Source organism: Ambystoma mexicanum, chromosome 5p, assembly GCF_040938575.1.
Source record: "Ambystoma mexicanum isolate Mex_15411 chromosome 5p, UKY_AmexF1_1, whole genome shotgun sequence".
NCBI lineage: Eukaryota > Metazoa > Chordata > Amphibia > Caudata > Ambystomatidae > Ambystoma > Ambystoma mexicanum.
Window position 1 is genome coordinate 814,386,825 of NC_090930.1, and position 20,979 is coordinate 814,407,803.

Below are 20,979 nucleotides of genomic sequence, written 5' to 3' on the forward strand. Positions count from 1 at the left end.
CGGCTAAGTTGTAACTCCATGTTTTAAATAATTGTTAATAAAACAGCACCTTTGCCATATTCCTGAGTTGGCTCGATTATTTGGTGTCGGAGTTATTCTGCATCCCCATCCATCGCATGCACAACACCCAACAGGCCATATGCTCACTATCTAGGTATGAGTTCTTCAAAGTCAGATTGGATGGAAAGCAGGTAAGACACAGCTTTTGAAAAGACAATGTTCCAGAGGATAATTTAGTTATAAGTAAGTTGCAAGCTTTTGCTGGTAAAAAAAGGGATCCAGGGATTTAGGAAAAAGTTCCCTGAATGCGCACAAGCGTTAGGCCTGGGTGAATATATAAGGGCGAACACTCAAACACTGGAACCATCACTCCAGCAACAAAGGAGTGACAGAATGACTCAAGGTAAGTATTGCCCAGAGTCCCACAGTGCCTTAGGAGGGATGAAGTTGCAACTGGATGCCTTCACGAGGCAGCAGCGGTGGACCCGGTCTCCTGTTCCTTGACTGTGGTGATGAAAAGAGGGACACTCTGGAAGGGATTTCGCAGCAGCAGTCGAGAGAGGGGACTCTTCATGCTCCAACACAGATCTCTGGTTTTGGTGCCTTTTCACAGACACCACTGTAGAACGGTTCTCATCTGATAGATTCTTCTCGCTTGTTCAGTCTTGTGCTATGGTAAGGGGACTTCGAGGAAGGGAATTTTTTCTCTGGGGGTCCGGCAAGAGTCCAGAGTTTTGCGAGGATTCATTTGTGGCAAGATGATGCACTACACTCAGGCTCAAGTTCCCAGGGTATTAAGCCTGCAGCTCATCGTGAGACGGCTTGAATTGAAGGTAGTCCTATGATTGATTATGCCCACCAGTCCAAGGGAGTAAGTAGTCTTCTTCGAAGCTTCCCAGTCAATTTGAAAACAAGGTAAGGACAGCAGCGGAACTTCAGCAGTCTTCTCCAATTGCTGGAAGGTGCTGCAGGCATCTCTGGTTGTCTTCTTCAGTTCTTCTGTACCAGTGGTCGACTTGTCTTTTGACTCAGGATCCTCGCCTTTTATACAGGAACCCTGCCTATCAACAGTCATGCAATCTTTGAACTTTGTTGGGTGGCTGACCGTAGAGGACAGCCAGCCTCCCAGATGCTACTGGTTCAAGGAAGGCATGCCAGAAGTCATAGAACAGCAGAGTTTCGGACTCCTCCCATGCTTCCTGTCCCAGAAGACACACTGGAGCCTTGGCGTGCTTCACAAAGGATTCCCACCCAAAACAAAAGGCAAACCAGGACCTCCATCACCCAGAATGTCAGAAGGACCAAGACAGGAGAAGCACACAAGAAATGGAAAAAAAGAAAACACAAGAAAATCTAATCCACCAGCATTATGCCAAAGGCAGTCAAGGAAGGGGCATCCCGGCAGCGGAAGGAGCGGTTCTCGGAGGGTGAACTGACAATACTTGCAGACAGTCTGGCTGAAAATGCTGAGGTGGTCTTTGCAAATGACCTCAAAAGAGCAGCCCAGCTAAAGACAAAAGAGATTTGGGAGCTAGTAGCCCAGAAAGTGAGTGCAGTTGGGAACACCCCCTGCACAGTGAAGGGCGTCCGAAAATGTTGGGACGACCTGCGCCTCAGAGTGCGCCACATCCTGTCGGCCAACCGGAGCCAGGGCCTGGCTAATGGTGGTGGCTCTAGTTCCCTAATAAAACTCAGCCACTGGGAGGAGACCTGCGCCAGCACAATTGGCATTGAGTTGATAGAAGGTGTGGGCGAGATGGAACATGGAGCCACCTCATCGACAGATGGAGGTGAGTGTCCTAACAAAACACTGCAATGCAAAGTATGATGATAGTCCACCAATGTGACCGTGCCATGAGGCAATGCATGGCCCATTACACACACATGGACAAATCCCTGCCTAGATGCCTTCCTCAGCACGGACACATCGACATGCATGCAGCATGCCAATGCCATACCTGAGACGCACCCCACAAACATGGATAGGGAATGTTTCACACTGCACGCAGTCCACAACAGAAAGGCATGTCACACAGCATACACCACCTCATACATGTGTGAACCTGACGTATGCCTGCATAATCCCCCCATATAGCAACCTGAATGTCACAACTCCAATACCCAATCCCCTCAAAGATGTAGAACAGCAACCATACCAATGTATGCATGATGCATGTAGAACCATTACTGATGCCGTCCCTCTCTCGGTCCCCCACAGGCTCAGATCCTGACAGCGAGGCCTGGGACTCCACTGTGCAGGCAACGACTCTCAGAAAGAAGTCCAGGGGCCGGGAAGAAGGCAACAGGCCATCTACGTCAAAAGGCCCATGCAAGGCACAACTGCCACAGAAGGCGAAGGCACCACAGGATGCTAAGTCACTGGGGCGGCTAAGTGCCACTGCCACAGCAGCAGTGCCCACAACAGCTGCATCCATTGCACAGGAGCCAGTGGCAGATGGGGCCCTTTCTGCTGTCAACAGCTCTGTCAGGGAGGCAGCAGCCACATCACTCCCTCTTTGGGGAGGCGGCAGCCACAGCACCCCAGACGACGAGGTACAGAGCCAAGGCCAGGTGTGTGTCCCTGTGGAGAACGTGTCATCCGACCTACATGGCACATCCAGCCCCCCGTCATCACCCCAGATCACCTCAATCAGCACCACCAATGACAGCACACAGGAGCAGTCTGGAGGGGAGCCAGGGAGATGGAGCCCCACAGAGGACCCAGAGAGATGGAGCCCCACAGAGGACCCACTTGATTTGTGACCCTTGCCACATGCAGCATCCACCTCCACTGGTGTCCGGGATGGTTAGCAGCGAATGGCACTGACGGCGCAGTGCCAGGAGGAGCTGACAGGGCTAGTCAGACAGTTTGTATATGTTGGTGCCCAGGTAAGGCAGGAGGGCCGGGACAACACAGCGTCCTTGATAGTGGCCATTGAAGCGAGCACAACTCGCATCTGCGAGGAGTTGTCTGCCGTGATGCAGGTCCTTTGCCAAATTGTGGATGCATTGGAGGCACAGCGTCCTGCCCTGAAACTGGACCGGGCGGGCATGGCCTCCTCTTCGAGCTCGACACAGACCAGCCCCCTGCCAGGGTCTGCGCACACTTTGCGGCACTCAGACATGCCGCTACCGGAGGCGGGATGTGGGCAAAAGTAGCAGGGGCAGCCTAACTATGGCAATTGATGCAGACACCTGCAGCATTCGATTGCACACCATGTGTGGGGGAGTTGTGGAGGGAGGGGGAGGGGGTGAGGGTGTGTGGGGGAGTTGTGGAGGGAGTTGGAGGGGGGTGAGGGTGTGTGGGGGATTTGTGGGGGAGGGGAAGGGGGGTGAGGTGTGTGGGGGAGTTGTGGGGGTAGGGGGTAGGGTATGTGGGGGAGTTGTGGGGGGAGGGGGAAGGGGTGAGCGTGTGTTTGAGGTGGAGGGTATGAGCACTTTTTAAATTTTTACTGTTTAATACACCCGTTGTGTACCAGAAAAAATACTTGACTGGACATTCGTTATTGTGTATGTGTCATTTATTGGTTTACAGTGCATTATGTCCATGTGCTCACACACCCAGTGCCCTCAGTCCCACATTCATGGCACCCTCTGCACCCACGTGTCTTAGAAATATTGACCAATCACAGACTGGCGCACATCACGTCCCTCCTGTGCATCGTCACCGCAATGATGTGCTCCTGCATCTTCTTCATCTACTTCATCATCACCTGGTGGTTGCTTTTCAATGTCAGGGGGCAGAGGCACATTCCGTCGGATGCACATGTTGTGCAGCATGACACATGCCATGATGATCTTGGCCACCTTCTCATGCCTGTAGAGGAGTGCCCCACCCGACCGGCTAAGACAGCGGAAACATGCCTTGAACAGGCCAACGGTCTGCTCGATGACCACACGGGTACGGGTATGGGAACGATTGTAGTCCTCTTGGTGCCTGTTCTGCGGGTTCCGGACAGGGGTGAGGAGCCACGTCTTCAAGGGATAGCCACTATCACCTGCATGGGTGCAAAATAAGGTATGTGTTAGTCAATTCATGATGGACACCTGTACTTATCACACATGCCTGCAGATATTTGTGGTTCACATGCAAATGTCCCTGGTTGCATGCACACATTTTACCTTGCCACATTGTGTGCTGTGCCATGGTTTTATGGTGTTGATTGCGTCTTCAAGATGGTACACGGTGTACAATGCCTTGGTGTTGCTCATGCACTGTGGACGCATACCGCTGTGTTTGTTTTAAAATTGTGATGTGTAGTGATCAGTATGATTTTCTTACTGGCAGCGTTGGCAGTAGTCTCTGCATTATTTATCATTCTGCGCATATTATTCCCATGGTGACATGGTGCACTACTGTGGTGGTGGCCCTGTGACAAGCAGTGGATTCCCTTGGTGGTTTTGATTTATCACTCTCATGGATGCTTGTCCTGTGTTGTGAATTGCTAAATACATTTACTTTGTGCATACTCACAGCATGTTGCTGGATTGTGTTATGGAGGGTGAGGTCTGGTGATGGGTGGTGGACGTGTTGTGGGATGTGGGGTGGTTGTAAGTTAGGCATACTGCAATTGGTGTGCAGCTTCCATCATTGCTATGAGGATTGGTAGTCATGTTCAGTTAGTGATGCTTTGGGGCACAGTGTTTTGCGATGTGGACTTTGTGCTGTCTCCACAACAATGGCGCCATGGTGGTTTGCACATCTCTCCCCCCATTACACTGCCATTTGCCTGTCATGCGACTTACCAAGCAGCCAGGCACGTCGTCCTGCATGTCGTTCCATGCAGAGTGGTAGCGTGGAGTTCCGCAGGACCATTGAGTCATGAGTCGATCCGGGAAATTAGGCACAACAATGTGTGATGATCTTGCTGGAGTCACATACCATCTGTACACTGATCGAGTGATATAGCTTACAATTGCGGTACACTGCCACTGTGGCATGCGGGATCACCAATTCTACATCGGTGCAGTTAAGTGCACCAATACAATTTGACATGCCTGCCAGTGCATGGAAGCCAGATTTTGTGTCAAATATCTCCTGGGCAGTCCGTGATAGGGTTATGTAGTTCCTTGAGTACTTCAGGAGGGCATCAGTACTTGGTTCAGCATGCGAGAAAATAAGGCTTGTGATATGCCATGCATGTGCCCCACTGTGTGCTGGTAGGTGCCTGTGGCCAGGAAGTGGAGCACAGACACTACCTTCAGTAGAGGGGGGATGGTGGTGCGTATTTCAATCAGGCTGACAATGTCATTGTGTATCATGTACACAATGGTGGTGATGGTGTCCCAGTCCAGATGGTACAGGGTGTGGATCTGCTCAGGGGTTAAGTTGAATGGACTGACTCTGATGCGAGGGATTGGGGGCTGCCTGTGTGGTACCGCTGGCTGCACTGGTGGGGCTTGCTGGGCCTGTCTCATCCTCCTTCTCCTCCTGCGTCTTCTCTGTGGTGCCTGTTGTTGTTTGTGTAGCAATGCAAGCATGTCCTACAGCCCCAGTATTGCTACTACAAGTGGAATCATTTTGGTGTGGAAAGGGGTGTGGTGTGTGGGTGTGCTCCTTTTGTGCTGGGCCAGACTCCATTGCCTCCACCTGTGCTGATTGTGTGCACCTGTGGCAGTTGGGAATACTGCACATTGCTGTTTGTGGGTGGTTTGCGATGCCGGTATTGCCGGCATCCCAGTATCCCTTATTACCGTCTTCATGATGCTGGAATTTGCATGTCTGCCTGACTTGTGATGTCCTCCTGTTAGCGCCATCCTGGTATTGCCGGACCGAAGGGCCACGTGCCCGCACGCATGCCGGTACAGAGGAGCACGGTATCAGCGGTGCTGCTAATACCGGGTTGATGAGTCGGTTTTGCCCAGAGCGGTATGCGGTGCCGGTAATCCCTTACCGGCTTTATTTTTCCATTACCTCCAACCTCATAATGACCCCCAATGTCCTTGCCCGATTGGGGATACCCAGAGAAGTTAAGTCAAAACACAGGCCCATTCTAATTTCCCACATCTGAAAGAGGGTTTACCTCATTGTAATAGGTGGGTTTCACAGATGTACCTTTTAAAATATAAGAGTGGACATTCTCTTGTCACGCCTTAAAATACTTGTGTATAGGCACGTTATAAATGCCATATCATATCATATCATACCATATCATATTATATATCTTGCTGTTGGGGTGAGACTACTCACTCAGCTGCACCAACGGGTGGTAACTGATGATTGTGCAGATGGCAGAAAGAAGGCTGGAGGTACTTCATAAGGACTCCCAAAATCAGGGGGAAGTAGAGATCTTACTCTTGGCTGCAAGCTAGAAATACAATAGCTGGGCAGATTTCAACCCAAGATATAATACTAAGGCAACACTTATATTGTGATTTCGATTGCTGAGGGAAAATTGCAAGGAAACAGTGTTAAAAGGGGAGTAGGTAGAGTTCTGGAGACCAAGGACACTGGCATTTCAACCCAATTAGGCAACTGGCAAGCAAGTGCCAAGCAAGAGGTCCCAAACCATTCTATGAGTTCGGCTGTATATTTAAAACGTTGCGGTACCGAAATTAACATCACTTTTAATATACTGCTGAATCGTGAGTCAGCGCTAATTCCACCACCAGAATTAGCCCACGGTAGCATTAGCGCCGGTGGAAATACAGCCAACATCTGGCAGAATTGGTGCAGGGGCTAATTCCACAGACGTATTTACTGCCCGGATAGAAAACGGTATTTGAAAATATTACAAGTTGGATCACGGACAAAATACTGCCAAAATTGGATGGCAATTCTGCCAAAAACAGTGTAGTTACGTTCACCTTTCATGTGGAGGAACATGCAGGCAGATGCCAGAAATTAAGCCACAGGTGCACCCAATCCACTCAAGAGGGCTACATAAGGTGCACACCTTCCCCTAAACACACTTTCCAACACCATGCTGCCATTAGGCATTGTGACCTGGCACATGCAGCTGCTCATGCTGCGTGTACACCTTCAGAGGCAGGAAGGCCAGCATAGGGTGCAGAGAGAAGAAGGAGGAGACGTCATGGAAGGCGAACACCCATACCCAGGGTCAGGACCGCACCCTGGACCCTCACTGATAACCAGCTAGTCACCCTGTAGCGGTTGAACAGTTAGACCATAGATGAGCTGCTCACTGTAATCCAGGAGGACCTAGAGAGCAGGATAAAAATTAGAACAGCTGTGCACATGCTGCTGAAGCTTGTGTCCGGCCTGCAATTCCTGGGAACTGGCACCTTCCAGCACTAAATGGCCAGGGTGCATGGCATGTCACAGTCCACATTTTCAATCATGCTTGGACAGGTTCTGGAAGCCCTCCTGCTCCATGTGGCGCAGTACATCTCCCTGCCCACCACCCTGGCACAGGAGCATGCCATGAAGGCACAGATTTATGCTGTGACCCACATGCCAAATGTCATTGATGCCCTGGGCTGCACCTGTGTGGTGTTGGTGGCCCACCAGGCACATGAAGAGGTTTACTGCAACAGGAAGCAGTAGCACTCCCTCAACATCCAGGTCACCTGGGATCCTGACCTCTACCTCACACACTGCTGTTCCACCCACAATGACATGATCCTGCACAACAGTACACTGCCTGGATACATGGAGGGGCACAGAGGGCAAACACACGTGGATAGTGGGTGAGTACAAGTGACATCATGCAATTCATTTGTGCTGCACTTTAGAAAAGCAACGTGAAGGGGGTGTGGGTGCATAGTCACAACAGAAAAAAGCATGCCCTATCAACGTCCTGTAAATGCAAGACCTTCCCACTCACCGTCCAAATGACATCCTTTAACGCACAGGACTAGGACATGATGGACAATGCTGTATGAATTCACAAGTGCACATTTCCCCAACAGACTTCAAACAAACACACATGGCTACAGGTACCACAATGCAACATCAAATATCCATATTCATTGAACCACGAAGTACAACACAGCACCAAATAAAAGTAACACTGGCAGTAGTAAATCCATGTACTCAGGTATATGATGCCATCATGGAATAGATGCACACAACAGACACCTGTTGAGGTACAACTAACCAACCATCGGGGCTCATGAATGAGAGCAACACGTAGGCCCACAATAGGTACAGTGGCCTCCTGCCATTGACTATCACAGACCCTGAAAGCGACAATTGCTGGCAGTGAGCTGGGTGCAGGGAGTAACGCAACAATGTAAACACTGAATGTATCCACATGCCAGTACTGTGATGGTCAGACATGTTGTGCAATAATACTCAGTATGCATGCACAGAATGTCCACCAACATTCTGTAGTAAAAGGCAACACATCCACAATGTGCTGTGACTGACACCTTTGAACTGTGTCCTTGAAGGTGACTGTGGATACCACCAGCTACCGTGGCTCATGACACCCGTGCAGGATCCACAGACGCCACAGGAGGAGGTTTACAATGAGGCGCACGTCTGGACCAGGTTCTGCATTGAGCGGACCTTCAGACTCTTGAAGGCTTGTTTCTGTTGCCTAGACCGAACTGGTGGGGCATTGATGTATAGGTCTGGAAAGGATGGGAATATAGTGTTTGCCGGTACCAAGCTGTGCAAAATGTGCCTCAGGAGGAATGACCCTCTACCACCTGATGTGCACATGCCACCCCATTAAGAGGCAGACACACTCCTGCCTGTGGGTGTTGCTCTGGCACGAAGTGAGCAGGAGGAGGTCGCAGATGGACATATAGTACGCCAAGTACTCATGGACAATTTTCTTTTAGCACATTTCTTTCCACGTGCTGTGCACTACTGTCAATATTGTCACGTAAAGAATTAAACACATGTATACAGAAAGGAATGTCCTAGCATTGCTTCGAGTGAAGTGATGTTTAATGTGAAAATGGGCAGTCACCCGGCCCACCCTCCCGCTCCCCACAGCACCATCTCCAGCACACCCTACCCCATCCTCACAACACCATCTCCAACATACCCTCTCCCCTGCCCCCTCCCCACAACACCAATGCCAACACAGACTTCCCCCTCCCCACAACACCATCCCCAACACACCCTCCTCCTCCCCACACAACCCTCCCCAACAGCCCCCACAACACCATCTCCAACACACCCTCCCCACAACACATCGTCAACAAACCCTTGTGTCTATCTACAAATGTCCAGTCACTTGCCTGGCCTCTTTCCCTTACTGGTGTTCTCCAGCACCTTTGGGGATAGAATGTGCCATGAGTGGTGCCTAGGGGTGCTTAGCAACGAGCCCTCTGTGGGGGTGATGGAGCTGAATTGCTTAGACTCTGGCCAATGGATGTTTTGCATGGTCAACTGCATGGAGGACTGCATAGCCTCGGAAAAGGTTGAGATACCTTCTGTTAATTCCCTCACCCTCTGTCCATAGACAGTCAGGGTGGAAGATCTTGCAGCCAACCGATGTTGGTCATGGGTCATGGCCCTCACAATCCTGCGCGTGGCACCCTGGATACAGTCCCGATACAGTCCCGAATGTTCTGGAGGTGTAGGACCTGTGTGCCGGCTTATGTTTACAGGTGAACCTGATGCTGTTACATCGCTTCCAGCCTCCTCAACACAACAATGCTACATCCTTTGTAACATAAGGAATGAGTTGAGGGCTATTGGGTGGGTCGGGGATGATGCATGATGAACCATAGGACCTGATGTCTGAGTCACCCTCTGACACCTGGCGATGCTGTGCATGATGCTGTCTGTCCCGCTCAGGTGACATGAGGGTTTTTTATGAGCGTGTTGGGTGGTTGGAAGCACAGCACCTCCTGCACGCCTGTCAGCAGGAGGTGCAGGAGGTGCTGCACCTCATACACATTGGCCAGATTTTGGGGGTCAGTTGGAGGTGCCAGCGGTGCAGTCCCTGTGGCTGCGTCCCCATCACTGCCAATAGGTGGCACAATGGAGCTGGCACTAGCAGGTGTGGTGCAGCTCGACGTTGGTGAGACATGTTGTCCCTTTCAGTTGACCTTTCCATCACTGGGCGGTGCTGAGGGTAAGCCCTGGAGGCCCGGCCATGGGATGTTGATGGGCCTTCCCCCTCCTCCTCCTCATCCTCCTCCTCCTGAGCCGACTGCAACCCTGTTGGGTAAATAATAACATGCTGTCAGTCATCATGCATACTTGTACATTGCCTTACTAGTCACACCTGCTACATGGTGGAAGGATACACCTGTGGACTTAGGGCATGGTCATTTGCAGGCAATAGCATTTGACCACAGCAAGGTTGGTGTAGTGGTTGCTGAGTGTGTACACCCCATTGGTAGGTGCTCTTTGCCCTTTGTGCTGCCAAGGCAGCCTTTCCATGTGGTTGGGCTGTGGGGTCCACTTTGGCACTTGGCCTTTCTCAGCACACATGGGTGCTGCACATAGTTGCATTCATACTGCTGTGCATGGTTAATGGTTATGTGCACAGTTGCCCGCCAACCCCTGCATGCAGTGACGGCATTGGCCCTGTCAGCGCACGTGGAACAATGATATTCTGCACCCGTGCTGTGTCTGTGGGGCTGAAGTGGCAACCTGTCATGCTCACCTTAGCTCTGCGGGAGTATCAGGAACCTCAGCTTGCCGCTCTCTTACTCTCTTGAATGACTCCGTCTGAGGGAAACCAAGAAGACAGATGGTGGTGGGTGAAAAGGCCCCATGGAAGTTGTAGCTCCCTTTTTCCCCTTAGCCTCTCCGTGACCGCCTCCCCCTTATGTGTGTATGAGTTCAACTTGGAAATTAAGAAGAGTAGCTCTCCATCCTGCTTTCCTTCTTAGCATGGGTACATTAGTTCACTTTCAACAGTTACACTTCACTGATGGGTTCAGCCCAGACCAGTTTGGATAATGCACCTTGGAGTGTGCTTTTGATGTAATGCTTGACTTACTTGCTGACTTGCTAGATATTGTCTCTGCTGGCCAGCTTGTGTATCCGTTTCACTCTAATCTTGCATGCACTATATAGTTCTTTTGTGTTAAATGTTCATCCTTGGTAGTGTCCTTTTTCCCTTTTATTTTGCATGTTCCCAACACAGTTCTTGTGCTGATGTTTGTTTATGCTTTCTTAACTTACTGTCTTTTTCCCCTTTGCAGGGTTCCGGTGGGGCTGGTTCTTGCAGCTGTTGTAGCCGAGGACTTGCGGAGGATTGTGGAGTCGATGGCTGCAGCTACGGATGCTTAGCGGAGCGCAGCTGATGAGAGTCGGGCAACGCGGAGTTGCGGGGCACAGCTGACTATGATCCGGGAGGCCCGGGCGTGTTGTAGCAGGACCGCGGCTGATGAGATCACAGATGGAAGCAGCCGGGCCGACACGAGGAAACAGGTAGGTTTCACGGAGCCCAGGAGCGCAGCGAGCGGACACTCCTTGAGGAAGTCAATGGCTGGATCAATGGACTGAAGTTGCTGGACCAGGGTGAGCGTGCCGTTGCCTGTTGGCAGAACAACGCGAAGCTTGGAATCAAGCCTGGGTGTGTCTTATATAGAAGCCACACCCAGGAGGCTAGACTGCAGCCTTCCACAGTGTTTGGGCTGATTTCCCTCCATGTTGGGTGGCCCATCTAAAGATTCATGACATATCTGGTGCCATTTACTCCATGCCTAGGTCCAGCTTGGCTTATTCCAGGTTTTCTTGGTTGTGCAGTGGAGGGGTCTTAATGAATGATGAACCCAAATGGGGCGCTGTGGGGCAAACGTGTGTGCTTGGGCTAAGGAATTGGTGGCGGCGAGTGCCGCAGGGTTGGTGGCCGTGACACAACCCACATCGATTGGCTGGATCACCCATGCCTGAACCCGGCTCTGCTTGGATACTCATTGGGTGGTGTTTCCTTTGGCCATGTGGTGGCATCTTACCCTGTCCACTGGGCCCATCAGAGCTAAGGGACACATACGTGTGCTAGTCATTTGCCCAGTGCATTGTCAGGTGAAGGGGCATTTAAACTTGCCAGATTGATCTTGGCTGATGGCTCCGGCCTCAGCTCCACCAACTCCCTCGGACCCCAACATGTGGAGGATGGAGCTGGCCTTCTCCTCCCACAGAGTCAGGACGAGGTGCGTCATACTGCCACCTCCATTGGCTGATGACTCCTGCGAGTGTTGTGAGAGGAGGTTGTGCTCCCTGACCTTGAGGTAATTCCATCTCTTTCTGCAGTTCTCCCCATCCCAGGAGACTGTGCTCACAGCTGTCAACTTCTGGCTGATGGATGCCCAGATGGCTGCCTTACGCTGATCCGCATGGCCCACCACCTCATCAGTGAGTTCCTGGACCTCTCCCTCACTGAATTTTGGTTTTCTTATACGGTGTTCAGGCATGTTGACAGTGGATCTGCCCTGGAACATGATTCCTGTGTCCTGATGCTGTGTGTGGTAACAGGAAGTGGTGGATTCAGATCCGATTGAGTTTTTCAAGATGGTCCCTAATATGCTTCCCGTTCTGGCGATGATGCTGTTTCCACCAGCGGTATTTCGCCAGCGGAATTAGCGCTGAATGTACAACAATAATGGTAATTCAGCCAAATATGGATGCATACCATTGTGGCCCCTGTTTTGGCAGTAATTTTGCCAGGCAGTTTTACTGTTACCGTCAATGTTGAGTGCGCACTCCCGACAAGTTGTAATGTGGCGATAATTCTGCCGGACACCACATCGGTAACGGTAATTCCGCTGTATTACCCCCAACTCTTAATGATCCCCTATATCTTTACAAAAAGGAAACATTATGAATTACCATATTTGGGGTCATCCGTGAAATACATGGGAGTAGTGGTCCCATGGTGGCTGGCTTGCCCTACAGACAATCAGGTGTTATATTTTATGTTGAGAATGCACTGAGCCTCATATCTATGTATCCTCACAGTAGCTAAGGAACAAGAAAGAGGTGCATTGGATGAATATTTTGTGCAGTGTACTCTTTAAAACCCCAATCAAATGCTGTCCCCTGTTGGTTTGTGGATATGCACTATTTCTGCTAGCAAAACAGGATGTGTGGAAGAGGCAGTGTCAGATAGTTAGTTAATGACAATTAGTTGATGAGTGACAGAGTGTCCAGCACGCCAGACAAAAAGTTAAAGTGCCCCCCATCAGTTACTTTTCCGGAGTACCCCAGGGAGACACCTGCCACTTCCTGATGACATCCTGGGAACTCTGAGTCCTTTCACCATAAAGTGGCCTGATGTAAACCATCTATCACCACACCTCTTTGTCCCCCAGGATTGTGAAGTGGTTGGGAAAGCCTTACAGCCTGTTGAAAAAGCTCCTGGGCCTTGCCCAGCAGTCTAACCGTCAGGGGTTTAATTAATTAAAATTAATTAATCTTATATGCACAGGACTGAGATTCGAACCTGTCTTCTTCTGTGTTGTCTTGCTTTCAAGACAAACATGTTGCACCTGAGCTATTCTCCCGGACCTTTCCGAATGCTGTTCCCTGCTTCACTCTCCAAATCCAGGTAATGTTTTTGAACTGCCATCACCTAATAAGGATGCAGGAGGGCTCATCACCCTCTGGCCGACCAGGTCCTAGAGGGCTACACTCATTTAACCTCACTAAGAATATGAGCCACTAATGGCCAACATGAGGGTGAAAGGTTATGTGGCCTTACTTCACATGACATGGTTGGAGTCAAAAGTCATGTGGCTTGTGATGTCACTTCCGCTACCAGTTGCATTTTGGTGAATTGACGTCCCTGTACATGTAACTTTGTAGCTTTGTAGGTGTGGGCCTTGCATGCATTGCCTTGTTGATGGCCACAACTTTATGCTATCCCACTGTGCATATGCAGATTTCTGGTGATGGAAGATCTAACCCCTTCATGTGTGTTGGCACAGACTGAGCAATCTCAGTCTTTGAGATGCTAAGGCAAATGTAGTTATCTATCATCCAGTCCTGCATCTGAAGAAGGCAATTAGAGATATGAAAATAAATCATCAGACAATTTGAGTGTCATCAGCGTGTGTGATGATTCAAGTGAGAGGCTTTAAGGTTAGTGTTAGAGAGCCAGGGGAGTGGGGCTTCCTGCATTACTGGTCTACAGGGACAATGTAAGGAGTGGAAAGGAAAAACAGGGCTCAATACCATGTATGACATTGCAAATAGGCAGCTGTCAACAACATCAGGAATTTCCCCTTAAGGCTCCGTGTAACAGCATAGACAACTTGAGCTTTGCTCATAGATGCCAATCAAAACTCTGTGGTGGTTGCTGATTGGTACCCATCTGTGTACATGTATATTTATAAAAGGTGCATATGAAGTCTACACGAGTTTGGAGGTAGCCATGAAGCTATTAGCTCCATGGCTGCCTCCAAACCGTGCTCCATTACCGGGTTCCTGCAATGAGGATTTACCGGGTCATTCCGACATAGGAGGACCCGGTAATTCCTCCTTGCAGGAACCATTCCCCATTCCCATTTGAGCCCCCATAGGGCTCAATGGGGATGGAGGTAACAACGGGCACATTACAAGTGTCCCGTTGTTAGCTCCCTCTTCCCCTCGCGGGACCCGGAAAAGACGTATGGTTTTACCAGACATCTGATCCGGGTCCCGCAATGGGAACCTCGTAATCGGCCCTGACTGAATGAAGGGGGCCGGTCCCATACGCCCCCTTCATTCCGTCAGTGCCAGGGTCGTAATGAGGCCCATGTATTCAGCAAAACTCTTCATCCACCAAATACCAACAGCTGCAAATGCAACTACAAAATGTTCTTGACACTATTTTTCATTTTGGTTATTAGGTGACACTGTAACCACTGCCTGTAACCCAAAACTATTGGCTTGGAAAGTGACATTAGGAGAGTGATGGGATGTGAAGATGGACACACAGCCTAGCGGTGGAGTTGGGGTATTTACCTTCCCATTGACTGCCAATGGCCATGCTAGTCTATGTAGCCATTCACACCAACTACCTCCCCTCCCTGCCGAATACACACTCCCTGGCAAACCTTTGAGCTAGCTTTGTGCTTTGAAGAGGATACAGACGTTATTTATTTTAAAGCAGTCTTCTGGAAGGTGATGGTTTAATTCAATTGCAGCTGTAAAACAGTTCCTGGTGTAACACGTATGTCTTAACCTATTGTGCCTTCAGGTACTTGATTTATAAACAATATGATTTTCTGTTTTTTTTCATGTGGGATTGTTAGTGGTTTGTGGAAAACTCAACGCAGGAAGGGTTTTTCATCACCTCTTTGCCAGGAAAGAAAGCTGACCTTTTTATTTGTTATTTTTAGAAATGTTGACTAAATGTACAGCTCAGAGCTTGTGTCTGGGACTTGCACAGTTCACTGACAAACCATCAGCGTAGCACTTACCAAACAGGTTGGACGAAGTTCACCTGGCTCTGATCATGCTACTTCTCCACTCTGCTGGGTTATAGCTTGTACATCAGGATTTGTTAACAATAAAACCTTCTTTTGCCCATTAAACACAGAGCCAAATGCAATTTTAACTGCATAAGTTACCATTTTCTAAAGTATTGAGAAGTATGGCTTCCACATTGTACTATTTTCATGTGTTTTAAATAGAATTGACACATATATATATATATATATATATATATATATATATATATATATATGTTCAGTGAAAAAACGTTGTTAAAGGGACGTTATGGTTAAGTTGCGTTACTAAAATCCTATGAAATTCCATGGAAAAACTTTGTGAAAGGGACGTTATGGTTAAGTTGCGCTACTAAAAACCTATGAAATTCAGTGAAAAAACGTTGTTAAGGGGACGTTATGGTTCCAAGTAAAACCGAAAACCCCCTGATATTCGCCAGTTATGGTAAGCTAAGCAACCATAACTCGCGCCACCACTGTGCACTGCTAAGATGAAGTGTTCTTAGAACATATTATGTGTTCTGGGATGTTCGTAAATAAACAAAATGGGGCTGTTCTGAGGACGCTATGCCTGTCCATATTGTTCGCAGGCAAGTTGAAATTGTTCTAAGAACACAGGCTGTGTCCTAAAATGTTCGTAAAGAAACAAAATGGGAGTGTCCTGAGGACGCTCTGCCTGTCCGTATTGTTTGCAGGCAACTTGAAACTGTTCTAAGAACACACGCGGTGTCCTGAAATGTTCGTCAATGGACGAAATGTGGGTGTCCTGAGGACACTGTCCGTATTGTTCGCTGGCAAGATGAAAGTGTTCTTAGAACATATTATGTGTCCTGGGGTGTTCGTAAATAAACAAAATGGCGGTGTCCTGAGGATGCTATGCCTGTCCGTACTGTTCGCAGACAAGTTGAAACTGTTCTAAGAACAAACGCCTGTCCGTAACTGTTCGTTTCACTTGTGACGCACTTTTAATCACTCCAGGACCCGAACAGTGTCCGTAGAACACCAACGCGCATGCGCAAAATAGTTTCAATACATTTGGTGTCCTGTGGACACCCGCTCCCTTCGTGGACATGTTCGCGAAGCTATCATGTGACCGCGCCCACGATCAGCGTATGTTCTGATTGCGAACACTGTTCGTGTCCCCGAACAATTTAAAATTACATTTTCAAGTAATCTATAATATTTTCCAACAAAAACTCACCATAGAACAAGTCCCACATAGTAATCCTGAGTTTCTACATACTTTTTGTGACTTTTTGAAACGTTTTTTCTGTTCGATCTGTCCGTGGACAGCGTGCATGTCCACGAACTGTGCACAAGCACCCCTATAAAAGACCACGCCCTAGAGCTCATTCTCATTGTGTTTCTGGCTTTCCTACAGAGCACAGTGAATTTTCCTGCCAATTTGCAGATTTTCAATGCCAAGCTGATGGCTTCCGTGGCTCCACTACTCCCACCTGGTGCTGCATCTGCTTCAGCACCACCCCCATCCCCTCCACCACCACCACCACCCCAAGGGCCTGAAGAGGGGAACAGGAGTGAGGATGCACAGGAGGAAGAAGAGGATGATGAGAATGAGGTAGTGGATGTCCCTACTACCAGCACTCAACGTGAGTCTTGGGTGTGGTGGTTATTTACCATTCGTGGTAATGGCCCTAAGGCGCGTGCAAACCATGTCACCTGCAATGAGTGCAAAATGGTACTCAGTCATGGGAGGCATGGTTCATACAGCTTTGTGACAACTACCATGAAGCGACACCTAAAGTCATTCCACTCGGAGGCCGTTCGCAAAGTTGTACCTTGCGAGGAGCATACCAGGTTCACTTCCTCTACTTCATCCTCTGTTTCCGATCCTGTCACCACAAGGAACACTCCTGTGGGACAGCGTATTCCTCAAGCTGCCTCACAGGCCATATGCAATGCTGATGACCCTTACCTTTCGAGGGTAACAGTTGTGTGTATGTACTGCTACGCAGTACTGTGCAGGGGGGAGAGACTTCATAGTGCTTTTGAGGCTATCGGTTCAGAGCACAAAAAAGTCTGCTCACTACCCAAGTGAAACCCACTCTACATCTCCCTCTCTCCGCTCGCCCTTTCTTATCCCTGTGGTTGGTGTCCCCCCTTTCCCTCCTTCCCCTCCTCGCCTAGTGTGTCTTGTATAAAAAACCACAAAAAAAAAGAAAACAACAAAAAACAAAAAAAATAAGGCTCTTTTCAGAGCCGCCTTTTACAGTTAAAAAATAGAAGTGAAAATAAATGAAGCAAGACTCTGTGTATTTTTTAGAAGTCTGCGGACAGTCCGCGGACATCTAAAATTTTGGGGTGTTACCCTATCATAACCATTGCAGTTTTATCTGGAAGAAAGTGGTGGCTCTGAAAAGAGCCTTTTGGTGGTGTTTATTTGTGTTTGAAAAATTTGAAATGCTCAACACCAACTATAAAATGGATGCTGTAATTCCAAAAAAGGTTGCAATGCATTTTGTACATTTCTCAAAAAAATCTGATTGCCAGCATAAGTAAGATGGACTCCATCTCTGCGAAAAATGTATGTACTACGAAACACAATATTTTCATTGTGAAAAGGGGACATGCCAAAATCTCTTAGAAAGGCACAAACAGCCTTAATGACATTGCGCCTTGCTTTCTCCATTTGTGGACCAAAACAAAACAGCTAATACAGTCATTTAGCGAAACAAAACAAGCTTCAAGTACAGAAACGTTGCTTCCTCTATCAAAATATAAAACAAACCACAAAACAATTAACAAAAAAACAGCTACCACTACAGATGAAACTGCTCCTATAAACCTTGATATAGTGCAAACTAAGTATAGCAAAAAAAGTATTTTACCAAAAATGTTCCGTCACAGAATGCTGCAAAATCTTATAAAAATAGGAGAGAAATCAAACTCAACCCTTAAAACCTATCATAGGAAATTAATCTTAGAAGCATTGATAGACAGTGCAATCCTTCTCAAAAGAAACTTATTTATTTTAGTGTTAAACAAAATGAAACCACTAACAAAACTAATGGCTAAATTACAAAAAAGACTTCTCAATAAACGAAATGTCAACAGAAATAACTTCTTAAGTAGCTCTGGAGGTGAATGGAGTCACACTACGAGCACAGAATCATACTTTAATGAAGAAGCATACAAACAAAAGCAAACAAATACAATTGCCATACATAGCAGTGGACGAGCTTATGAAAAAGTTAATAATACCATAATGGAACAAGAGATACTACTTACAAAAATATCCCCAGAAAACTTAGAATTACCTCTCCATTCAACTGGATGAGAACGTCTAGTATACAAATGGCCATGCAGGTCAATCTGTAACATTCCCAAAGAATCTTTCAAGTATTTACGCCAATTCGTCAATCAATATGTGAAAGGCAAAGACAAAACGAAAATTAAACTACTGCAAAATATGGATACCTGTCCAGTGCACAAGTACACAGGACTACAAGGACATTCATTGGCCTGCATTTCAGAACCTACTTGAAAAACCACCTTCCATGATATCAAAATGATATCAACACATCATTCAACTATAAGAAATCTAGTCTATAAACTGTACTATGCTAAAAGTCCTGCTTTAACACTAGCCAATTTAAATAACATTCTTCTACATGGTACAGCAAAAGACCTACTTGAAGAAATCGACTATATCCAGAAAAAATATTTTGCAAGTAAAAGCCACTTACAGAATCAAATAGCTTTAAAGCAAATTAGCAACAATTCTATGCATGGCAACCTTCTACTACACACATACAAAAAAGAAATACTGAAATTTAAAAGTACATCTGCTGAAATACCAAACCATGTGTGTGTATGTTGCCGTAGAACTTTCTATAAAAGTAACACAAAAACTGTAGACCTAACATATAAAATAGAAAACAATGAAGATTCTAAATGGTTTGAATTAGCTCTCTTCCTTATAGCAGAAAACAAATATGAAATAACTGACCCCTTAATACTTTGCAGTTACTGCCCTACAAAACTTGACAACAACCAAACTCCTTCACGTGCTATCACAAATAATTTGGAATTATATCCACTACCAAAACCCCTGCAACAACTCAATTTATATGAGAGCATCATAATTCAAACAGTGCACCCCTTTCAAGCAATAATACTTCTTCAACCAAAAACAGCAAAATTACCTCCCTCTGAATTAGTGAAACGTATTGGTGGAAAAGTAGTGTATTTACCATTAGATCTAAAAGAAAACGTGCACACTCTAGGAGTGCAACGTCCAATGGAGCAATCTTTAATTATCTTAGTAAATGGTGTACCTACAAAAGACAAAAAAATTTAGCAACAACTGGTAGATTTACATAAAGTTAGAAGCTTTGCAATATCTAAAAGAAAATAATGATTACTACAAAGAAATTAATATTGAAGAAAACTTGAAGGATACCACTGAAATAATTCAAGAGACATAAGAAGCTGGTCAATTTGAGCTCCTAGATCCTGCTACAATATCCAATACTTTAGACCATTATACAATTCACCCATTGCATTCTAATGACACTGTAGAAGATGCACTAGAAACTTACCAAATGCGTCAAACAAAAGGATCACCAATCAGCATATGGGAAAAAAGCATAGAAGCACGTGCTTTTCCTCTACTTTCTGGCACAGGAGGAAGGTACGATGATAGACCTATTCAAATAACAGCATCAGAATATCGCTCATTACGGATGTATTCTGAAGATCCCAGATTTAGACAAAATGTGGAATACATATTCCACCTACTCTTTGAAAGTGAACTAGCAAATTTATGTTACGGAGTTGCACACACATTAAAATCAGGATCCCACTTTCAAAATATGTCAGATACACCATTATTACAAAAAGTGCAACAAAAAGATGAGGTTTTACAATCAAATATTACAAATCTATTAGCAAATATGCATGGTACTAAAGAATACTGGTTTCGACGTCACAGAGATGTACGTTGTATGATAAGAAACCTTGGGCCACCCACTTGGTTTGTTACATTAGGTTCTGCAGAATATGCATGGGAAGACATACATGATTTCCTACGCATATCAAACAAAAACAAAACAAACATAGATATACTAACACCTGGAGAACTTTGTTCTCTAGGTCCTGTTAATGTTTCAAGATATTTTCACCATCACTTCATTGCTATGCTACACTGTATTTGTAATAAAACTGCTCCTCCCCTTGGAGAAGTGCAACACTTCTTTTGGAGAAAAGAATACCAAGCCAGAGGAGCACCACATATCCACATGCTTTTATGGATTAAAGATGCTCCTAAATTTGGTCAAGACAGTCATGCCACTGTTTTACAGTTTATTGAGAAATATGTCACTTGTCAAATTCCATCAGAATCCACAAATAGTGATCTCCAAGCACAAATTGTACAATTTCAAAGACACAAATGTGGCAAATATTGTCGTCGCAAATACAAAAACAAAGGGAAATACTACACCAAATGCCGCTTTGGTTTCCCTAGACCGGTTACAAAAACAGGTCAAGTGAACAGCTTCATGTCTTCAGTTAGACATAGTGTTAAAGGCAAATCACCTAAAAATACATATTACATAAAAAGAACAGAAGAAGAAAAATATATCAATGATTACAATGCAATCATTGCCCACTTATGGAATGCAAACATAGATGTGCAGTACATTGCAC

At 46.9% G+C, this 20,979-nt stretch overlaps 1 protein-coding gene across 1 annotated transcript; it reads left to right on the forward strand.

Moving 5' to 3' along the window:
* Positions 1–1,369: 1,369 nt before the first annotated feature.
* Positions 1,370–2,763, forward strand: LOC138480584 (myb-related transcription factor, partner of profilin-like). Its single transcript, XM_069612301.1, has 2 exons — positions 1,370–1,790; positions 2,219–2,763. Exons 1-2 carry the CDS (start codon positions 1,370–1,372, stop codon positions 2,761–2,763), a joined length of 966 nt encoding a protein of 321 aa, XP_069468402.1.
* Positions 2,764–20,979: the final 18,216 nt, after the last annotated feature.

Excerpts from the sequence above, each read along its gene's own strand:
- LOC138480584 (XM_069612301.1), top strand. The coding sequence starts at position 1,370 with ATGCCAAAGGCAGTCAAGGAAGGGGCATCCCGGCAGCGGAAGGAGCGG. Across the intron at positions 1,791-2,218 it reads CACCTCATCGACAGATGGAG|GCTCAGATCCTGACAGCGAG; the intron begins GTGAGTGTCCTA and ends GGTCCCCCACAG.